Below are 9729 nucleotides of genomic sequence, written 5' to 3' on the forward strand. Positions count from 1 at the left end.
ATCAGGAAACAGAAGGTGCTGAATATCCCTTTATTTTATTTAAGCACACAGAGAGCACAGCTACTCATTTACACAGCCAATCAGTAAGAAAAGAGAAGGTGGCAGTGAATTTAAAACAGGATTACAAGATTATTGCTATTGAAAAACCAGGAACACCAACAACAAATAGAGAAGCCAGTCTGAGCCTGCCATGATTTTCATGATAAACTCTTATGCAGAAGGTGATGAGCAGTTCATTGCTTCAGAAAACCATCCAGTTATCAGTTTCCACCCTGCATCCTTGAGCTGCTGATTCCTGAAGCTGTAGATGAGGGGGTTCAGTGCTGGAGGCACCACTGAATACAGAACTGACACCACCAGGTCCAGGGGTGGAGAGGAGATGGAGGGAGGTTTCAAGTAGGCAAATCCTGCAGTGCTGATAAAGAGGGAGATCACAGCCAGGTGAGGGAGGCATGTGGAAAAGGCTTTGTGCCGTCCCTGCTCTGAGGGGATCCTCAACACGGCCCTGAAGATCTGCACATAGGACACCACCACGAAAACAAAACAGCCACATGCTACTAAGACACTTACTACAATAAGCCCAACTTCACTGTGGTAGGAGTGTGAACAGGAGAGCTTGAGGATCTGGGGGATCTCACAGAAGAACTGGTCCACAGCATTGTCCTGGCAGAGGGGCAGGGAAAATGTACTGGCTGTGTGCAGCAGAGCGTAGAGAAACCCAGCACCCCAGGCAGCTGCTGCCATGTGGACACAAGCTCTGCTGCCCAGGAGGGTCCCGTAGTGCAGGGGGTTGCAGATGGCAACGTAGCGGTCGTAGGACATGATGGTGAGAATACAAAATTCTGTTGTAATGAAAAAGACAAACAGAAAGAGTTGCGAGACACACCCTGTATAGGAGATGGGCCTGATGTTCCAGAGGGAATTGGCCATGGATTTGGGGACAATGATGGAGATGGAGCCCAGGTCGAGGAGGGCGAGGTTGAGGAGGAAGAAGTACATGGGGGTGTGGAGGTGCTGGTCACAGGCGATGGTGATGATGATGAGGCCGTTGCCCAGGAGGGCAGCCAGGTAGATGCCCAGGAAGAGCCAGAAGTGCAAGAGCTGCAGCTCCCGTGTGTCTGCGAATGCCAGGAGGAGGAACTGGGTGATGGAGCTGCTGTTGGACATGTGCTGCCTCTGGGTATGGGGCAGTGTCCAAGAGGGAAAAGAGAAAGACAATTTAGGGGACATTTCTCTGACCAAAATCAATGCTCTTCTTCATAGAACTACCCCCAAACTGACCCTTTCAGGAAGGAGTATATTTGGCAGGTCCCTTTCACAACCTCTGATTGCTCCTCTCTGAGGTTGCCACAGGGAGCAGGAGGCTGTGATGTGGGCTCTACAGGAGTCGGTCCTGCCCTACAGCAACAGGGGAACAGAACAAAGGGTGATCTCAGGATGAATCCACTCCTGATATCAAAGAGATTTCCAGCACTGTCCCTCGCCATTCACCCAACTGCAGAGCAGAGGTGAGGGGATTTTGTTTTGTCTTCTGTTCTCACTGCCCCAACACAGCTCAGGATGAAGAAACTCCAGGCTTCTCTGCTTCACTCCAAGTGATATCTTGTGGATCCTGACAGGCAAACGGGCTGCCCCTTCATGCAGAGTGAGCACAGCCGGTCTGTCCATCAGCCCTGGTCTCAGCTGCCCTGTGATGGAGAACTTTTGCACTTGGGTGTTCCCTCCCCAAAAAACTGGCACTGCTGGAAGCTGAGCAATCCAGTTTCCCTGTGCAGATCTCCTAATACCCTCACCTTATCCTACTGGAGTGGGGATTTCAGCTCTCCTCTCGCAGTCAGGGACACAGAGGGCTCACTGATGCTTCCCCCACACAGACGATGAGCAGCACTTCCATGGCCTTTGTGTGAGGTATCCATGGCACTGCCAGATGACACAAAGATACCACGGGAGAAATGTGCCTTCTGGAGGGCAGCCTGAAGCACAGCAGGACACTGCAAGCAAAGAATCACATGTCACAAATGTGGGGTGTCCTGAAAAGAGAATCTGCTCATTTGCATTGCCTGAACTTGTCAGTTGGGAGAGGGATTAGACTCTTACTCCTACAGCTACACCTGCATGGCAGGAACCACAGGACTGGTCTCTGAACTGCAGCTTAACCCAAACCCCATCCCAGATGGTCCAGTGGTAAGAACCTGGGGAGCCAAGGAAGGAGAGGGAAGAGGGAGACATGCACAGAGTTGCTGCAGATTGAAAGAGCAGAGAAACAATCAGGGGGCTGGTAATGTCTCCTTTGAAAGGGTGAGGATGCTGAGAAGGTGACTGACCACCTATGGTCTGAAGAGAGGAGGTGGGAGACAAGAGAGTGGGTTCGCTCCATCATAGATGTCTGCACTGCAGGGGGTGGCAGGGAGATGCCCGAATCCTGCATCCCATGGTGTCAATGGGAGCAGATCCTTCTCCATCCCTGCCCATGTCTCTGCTGCCTGGAGCTTGTCCCTGCTGGGAGCTGTTTCTCTGTCCCTGGATCTCCTTGTGTCTGTGCTCACAGAGCACACCGTGTGCTCTGCCCTGCCCTGCAGACCCTTCCTGGCAGTGGGGCCCTGCCCAGGGACATCTCTGGGAGTGCAGGGGCTGAGGAGCAGCTCACAGAAATCCTAACGGGAACTGGAGTACTGGTGCCTTTCAAGAAAGAGAAATAAATTCCCATCCCCACTGCCCCCCCAACACCAGGAGTGGAAACCTGAAAGCACAGACTCCATCCCTTACAGGTAGATGCTGCCCCGATGTCATTCTCCAAAAAGACCTTCTACAAGTGCTGTGGGGGTGACCTGGAGCTGTGAGCAGCCCTGACACACACAGCCCCCTCTGGACAGCAGGAGGACCCTGCCCTGCCCTGCCGGGGGTCGCTCCTTCCCCGACAGGAGCGCAGGGAGCTTCCTGGCAGGGAGCTGAAGGAGAGCCCAGGGCACCCCTGGCTGCACTCGCAGCCCTCACACCCAGTCCTTTGGGGGTGCAGAGGAGAACCCTGGCTCTGGAGCGGTGTCCCTCTCCTCTGCACTAGACAAACTCTGAAAGTCCTCCTCATAGATTCCGAAAGCTGTGGCACATGGCAGCTTTAGGAGATCTTCCCAGAAGTGCACTGCCCTGCACCCAGAGACTTACTGTATTTGTGACTGTGATGATTTCTCCCCGAGTGAATCTTCAGCTCTGCTCCCTGCAGGCAGTGCCCTCAGCCCTGCTGAGCTTTGCAGAGGGGCTGCTCCTGGCCAGCCCTGGCTCTTTCCAGAACTGCCCTCTCGTTATCAGCTCACACTGTCCCAGGAGCCCAGCCCAGCTCAGCAGCAGAGGAGCAGCCCAAGGCAGCGCTTTGTCTGCCCCCTCTGGGCTCCCTCGAGGTGTCCCTGGGGCTCCAGGAGAAACTGCTGAGAAACAGGCTGAAGCCATCCCTGATGTTCCCTCCCTCAGCTGGGAAGAGAAACTTCTTTCATGCAGTGTCACTGCTCCTGTTAGAAAAATAACTGGGCATGAAAATCAATATTTTTGTCCCATCATTAGACAGGACAGCAGGAGGGTAACAGGGAATGATCTCATTTCTCCAAGCTGGGGGGATCTGTTCCACTGAGTGAATTCAGACATTTCATCCTGGGTCTTTAGACTCAGGGCTGGAAACACACTCAGCTTCCTTCTCTCCTGGCTGTGTCTCTGCTCTAAGAAAAGCCTTTGCACACACGGATTGCTGGAAGCTTGTTCCCAGGTTTCCTCATGGCAGGGATGAGCTTGCCTGGTGCCGCAGCTGCAGGGCTTCAGCCCCAGTGGGCAGCAATGCCCTCAGCCAGGGGCACAGGCAGCAGAAGCTGGAGCCTCCTCTGTGGGAGGCAGAGCTGTGATAAGGTCACAGAGCTCAGGAAAGACGGGCTTCAAGAACAGCATCCTCCAAGCTGAGCAACAGTCCTCACCAAAACTCCACCTCGACTTGAAAGGCCATTCAAGTGCCCCATGATGAGTGTTTGCTTTTTAAGGAACAGTAAAGGGCACTGTGTGGGCAGTGCTGAATTTAGGAAGAGCAGGTATGGACAGATCTGAGATTCTCTGTTCTCTTTGCCTCTGTCTTGCCCATCAAGATCTCCCAGGCCCCTGTGACTCGAGGCAGGACTCTGGAGGAGATCAACCAGTGGTGACTGGGGATCAAGTCAGGGATCACTTGAGCAAACACAATCCTTCCCAGTCTGTGGGACAGGAGGAGCAGCATCCCAGGGAGCTGAGTGAGGAGGACGATGTCACATGAGGCCACTCTCCATCATTTTCAGAAGGTCATGGAGATGAGTGGAACTCCTTGATCACTGCCATCACCCCCACATGACATGCCCTTTTTAGAAATGGCCAGTGGATGGGCAGGGGATCTAAAGGCTTTGCCCAGACGTTGTCTCCTTGGATTGCATTTCTGGGTATCTGAAAGAGAAGTGGACGGGATTTCCCCTGGGCATATTGTGTCTCACCATCCTTCTATGACCTAACTCCTCTATGATCTGAATAATTGTTGACCCTACTCTTCTATGACCCAACACTTCTATGACGTGACTCTTCTAAGGCCTTTCCATGACCTGTTCCTTCCTTTTCCTGACTAAACTCTCATGCTTCGATGACTCAGCTATTCCATGACCCAAATCTTTTATGACCCTTCTTACCACCCAAATCTTTTATTGCCTGAGGCTTCTCTGACCCGACACTTCTATGAGCCTTTTATGACTGAACTATACTATTACTCCTCCACGATACAACTCATCTATAACCTGACTCTTCTTTGACCTGCTCTTGTATGATCAGACACTTCTGTGACATGAGCCTTCTATGTCCTATGTCTTGACTATCCTCTGACTCTTCTGTGATTTTACTTTCTATGACCCAAGTCTTCTATGATTCTTCTGTGATACAAATCATCTATGCCTGATGCTTCTGTGACCCAACTTCTTCTATGACCCAACCCGACCCTTTGATGACCCAACTGTTTTATGAACCAAACCTACTATTAACTGACCCTCTATGACCTGACTCCTGTATGACCAGACGCTTAAATGAGCCACCACCTGTGTTTTTATGACTTCAATGATCCAACAGTTCTATCACCAACCTATGGCCTAGTGCTTCTATGACCCGACACTTCAATGACACACCTCTTGTACAACACTACTCTTCTATGAGACTTCTATGACCCATCTCATGACCCATGAAGAAGAGAAACATTTATGGGCTCTGCAAGAGGGGACAGGCCTCTTGGGTGGACTACAGGAGGGAAGTGAGATTGTGTAGAGAAAAAATCAGAAGGGCTAAGGCTCAACTAGAAATAAGATTGGCAAAGTCTGTGAAAGATAACAAAAAATCCTTCTATAAATATATAAATAATAGAAGGAGGACTAGGGAGACCATACAGTCCCTATTGGACGCAGAAGGAACAACAGTGACAGGGGATGAGGAAAAGGCTGAGGTACTTAATGCCTTCTTTGCCTCAGTCTTTAATTGTAAAGAAAGTCATTCCATCTGTGTACAAACCCAGGAGCTAGAGGAGCAAAATGAGGCTGCCATGATCCAAGAGGAGGTGGTCAGAGCCTTGCTAGCCCGACTAGACACCCACAAGTCTATGGGGCCGGATGGGATTCATCCAAGGGTATTGAAGGAGCTGGCGGATGTGCCGGCCAGACCCCTTTCCATCATCTTCCAGCAGTCCTGGAAGACTGGGGAAGTCCCACTGGACTGGAGGCTGATGTTGTGCCCGTCTACAAGAAGGGTCGCAGGGAGGATCCAGGGAACTCCAGGCCTGTCAGTCCGACCTCAGTGCCAAGGAAAGTCATGGAGCAGGTGATCTTGAGTGCTATCATGAAGCACATGCAAGAGAACCGGGTGATCAGGCCCAGTCCACACGGGTTCATGAAGGGCAGGTCTTGCAAAACTAACCTGATTACCTTCTGTGACAAAGTGACTCGGCTGCTGGATGAGGGAAAGGCTGTGGATGGATCTTCCTGGACTTCAGTAAAGCCTTTGTCACGGTTTCTCACAGCATTCTGCTTGGGAAACTGTCACCTCTGGCCTGGATAGGCGCACACTCTCCTGGGTGGAAAACGGGTTGGATGGAGGGCCCAGAGAGTGGTGGGAAATGGTGTGAAATCCAGCTGGAGGCCATTTCCATGTGGTGTCCCCCAGGGCTCAGTGCTGGGTCCAGCCCTGTTCAATGTCTTTATCAATGACCTAGATGAAGGCATCGAGTGCACCCTTAGCAAGTTTGCGGACGACACTAAGCTGGGTGGAAGCGTGGATCTGCTGGAGGGTTGGGAGGCTCTGCAAAGGGATCTGGACAGGCTGGATCCATGGGCTGAGACCAATGGATGAGGTTTAACAAGGCCACGTGCTGGGTCCTGCACTTGGGGCAAAACAACCCTGAGTAGCTCCAGACTAGGAGAAGTCTGTCTAGAAAGCTGCCTGGAGGAGAGGGACCTGAGGGTGTTGGTTGACAGCCGACTAAATATGAGCCAGCAGTGGCCCAGGTGGCCAAGAAGGCCAATGGCATCTTGGCTTGGATCAGAAACGGTGTGGCCAGCAGGTCCAGAGAGGTTCTTCTCCCTCTGGACTCTCCCTCAGGCACTGGTGAGACCGCTCCTCGAATCCTGGGTTCAATTCTGGGCCCCTCACCACAAAAAGGATGTTGAGGCTCTGGAGCGAGACCAGAGAAAAGCAACAAAGCTGGTGAGGGGGCTGGAGAACAAGGATTCCGAGGAGCGGCTGAGAGAGCTGGGGGTGTTTAGCCTGGAGAAGAGGAGGCTGAGGGGAGACCTCATTGCTCTCTGCAACTACCTGAAAGGAGGTTGTGGAGAGGAGGGAGCTGGGCTCTTCTCCCAAGTGATGGGGGACAGGACAAGAGGGAATGGCCTCAAGCTCCACCAGGGGAGGTTTAGGCTGGACATTAGGAAAAAATTCTTCACAGAAAGGGTCATTGGGCACTGGAACAGGCTACCCAGGGAGGGGGTTGATTCACCTTCCCTGGAGGTGTTTAAGGCACGGGTGGACGAGGTACTAAGGGGCATGGTTTAGTGTTGGATAGGAATGGTTGTAATCGATGATCCGGTGGGTCTCTTCCAACCTGGTTGTTCTGTGATTCTGTGATTCTGTGATTCTGTGATCTCTTCTATGAACCAACTCTTCTACCACCCCATTCTTCTGTGACTTCTTTATAATCCAACTCATCTAGAGTCTGAGCCTTCTACAAATCAAGCCATCTATGACCCAATTCTTCTATGATTCTTCTATGACCTGACTCCTCTCTGAATTGAATAATCTATGACCCAACCATTTTATGACCTGACCCTCCTATGGCCTGACTCTTTAATGTTCCTTCAATGACCAAACCCTTCTATTATCCAAATAAACTCTCAGGCTTCTATTCCTCAATACTGCTATTACCTTTGATCTGAGACTTCCATCACCCGACCCATTTATGAACCTTCTATGACTGAAATCTTCTGTTATGTCCTCTATGACCTAATACATCTATAACTCAACTGTTCCGTGACCCATCTCTTACAGGACCAGGCCCTTCCATGACTCAAGCCTTCTATGACACAACACTTCATACCATGACCTGACTGGTGTCTGACTTTTCTGTGATGTGACTTTCCATGATCTGACTCTTCCATGAACCTTCTGTGACCAGGTTCTTCCATTATCTGACTGTTCTATGACTCTTCTATGACCCAACCCTTCTCTGAACCCACCATTTTGTGACCCTTCTATGAATAAACCCTTCTAAACCCCCCCAAAACCCACACTTCTATGACTCACCTCTTCTATGGCCTGAATATTCTATGACCCTTTTATGAACTCAGTCATCTATGCTCCAGTTCTGCTATGAAAATTCTGTGATCCAAAACTTCTATAACCCTTCTATGACTGCATGCCTTAGTTACTCCTCTATGACTCAACTCTTCTCTCAGCTTCCCCTTCTCATACCCAAGATTTCTGTTTCTCTTCTATGACTCAACCCTTTGATGACCCTGCCCATCTAGGACCCAGTTCTTCTACAACTGCAGGAAGCTGAGTGAGAGCCTTGGCATCTCCCATAACCCTACAGGCCTGTATTTTTAATTACATGGGATGACTGCTGTGATTCTGATTCAGCAATGTCAAAATGTCCATGGCACAAGTGCCCTTGTAGCCAAAGCCAGATCTGCCTGCCCAGGGCCTGGGGGTCAGGGCTTGGCCTTTCTCCTTCCTCAGTCAAACCCCGGCTTTTCTCAGCATCACAGCTGCCTGCACAGCACCTTTGCATTCCTGCAGTCATGGCCTCTAATTCTCGGCTCTAACGAGTCCCTGGGGAGGCTTTGTCACTAACAATCCCCACTGAGACCAGTTAAGACTTCCAAGGCATTTAGAGCTTTGCTCTTGACTTCTTGAGATGTTTCCTCAGCCTCCTCTCAGCAGTGGTTGTTCAAGGACTCATCAGCAAATCCAGCCTGGGTCTCATTAAACTACAGAAAGACTTAATGAGCTCTTTCCCTTCCTGTTGTTTTCTTAAGGTCTTCAAGGCTCGCACAGCTCCTTGGAGTCATTTCCCAGTGTGGTTAAAGAGGAAGATTTTGAAATGCACCTAAGAAAAATATGGTTTAGTTTAAAGTTTACATTTCAATACTTTTCAGAATCATAGAATGGTTTGGGTTGGAAGGGACCTTAAAGCCCATGCAGCTCCAGCCCCCTTGCCGTGGGCAGGGACACCTCCCACTGGACAAGGCTGCTCAAGGCGCCATCCAAGCCGGCCTTGAACACCTCCAGGGAGGGGGCAGCCACAGCTTCACTGCGCAACCTGGGCCACAGTCTTACCAACTTCTTTGTGAACAATTTCTTCCTAATGTCTAATCTAAATCTTCCCCCTTACAGTTTAAATCTTTGCCCCCTTCATCCTGTCCCTCCATGCCCTTGTAAAAAGTCCCTCTGCAGCCTTCTTGGTTACTCACTTCATGTACGGGATGGCTGTTACAAGGTCTCCCCGAAGCCTTCTCTTCTCCAGGCTGAGGAAGTTACAGGAGAAGATCAATAGTTCTTTGGAAAATCTCTTTTGCATGGGCATGCGATTGGTGGAGGTCTCTTGTGAGTGAGGACAAGCCAGCATCCCGGTGCTCAGGTCCATCTCCTCAGGGCAGCCCTCAGCTGGCCAGGTCTCTACCCATGCTGCGCCAGGGAAGTGTTATTTGACTTGTGGCTGAGCAAAATATAGTTGAATAGGTGGAGGAAAAAAATTAAACCCCAACATAATCCAAAGTCCAAACCAACGCAAATGCCATCAATGGCCTCCTCCCTCAGGCAGACTGACACCCTGCCAGTCTACCACCACCTGTCACCTTGAAGGATAAAAATCTCCACTTCTTCTGCCACAGGTTCTATCGCTGAGCGTGGCACCTACGTTATGGGATCTCCCTCTGCTCAGCCGGGGTCAGCTCTCCTGCCTGTCTCCCCCTGACAGCTTCTCGCCCACCCCCAGCCCCTCCCTGGGAGGAGCAGAGGGAGCAACTCCTGACGCTGGGCAAAGGAGACAATCGCTGCCCTCACGCTTCTGGCACCAGGACGATGCCACAGGACCCAGTGAGTCTGACATTTCAGAAGGAAAGTGGAGAAACTGGAGAGGCCCTGGAGGAGGTCTGCCAGGATGGAGTTAGGGCCACAGCGAGGGCTGTCAGGGCACACTTTGTC

The 9729-nt window shown here is 51.1% G+C and overlaps 1 protein-coding gene across 1 annotated transcript; it reads right to left on the minus strand.

Annotated features, from left to right (window-relative positions):
- Positions 1–210: 210 nt before the first annotated feature.
- LOC138731469 (olfactory receptor 14C36-like) lies at positions 211–1167 on the minus strand. Its single transcript, XM_069877412.1, has one exon. The coding sequence runs from the start codon at positions 1165–1167 to the stop codon at positions 211–213; it is 957 nt and encodes a 318-aa protein (XP_069733513.1).
- Between the last annotated feature and the right edge of the window lie 8562 nt (positions 1168–9729).

Source organism: Phaenicophaeus curvirostris, chromosome 27 (assembly GCF_032191515.1).
Source record: "Phaenicophaeus curvirostris isolate KB17595 chromosome 27, BPBGC_Pcur_1.0, whole genome shotgun sequence".
Lineage (NCBI taxonomy): Eukaryota > Metazoa > Chordata > Aves > Cuculiformes > Cuculidae > Phaenicophaeus > Phaenicophaeus curvirostris.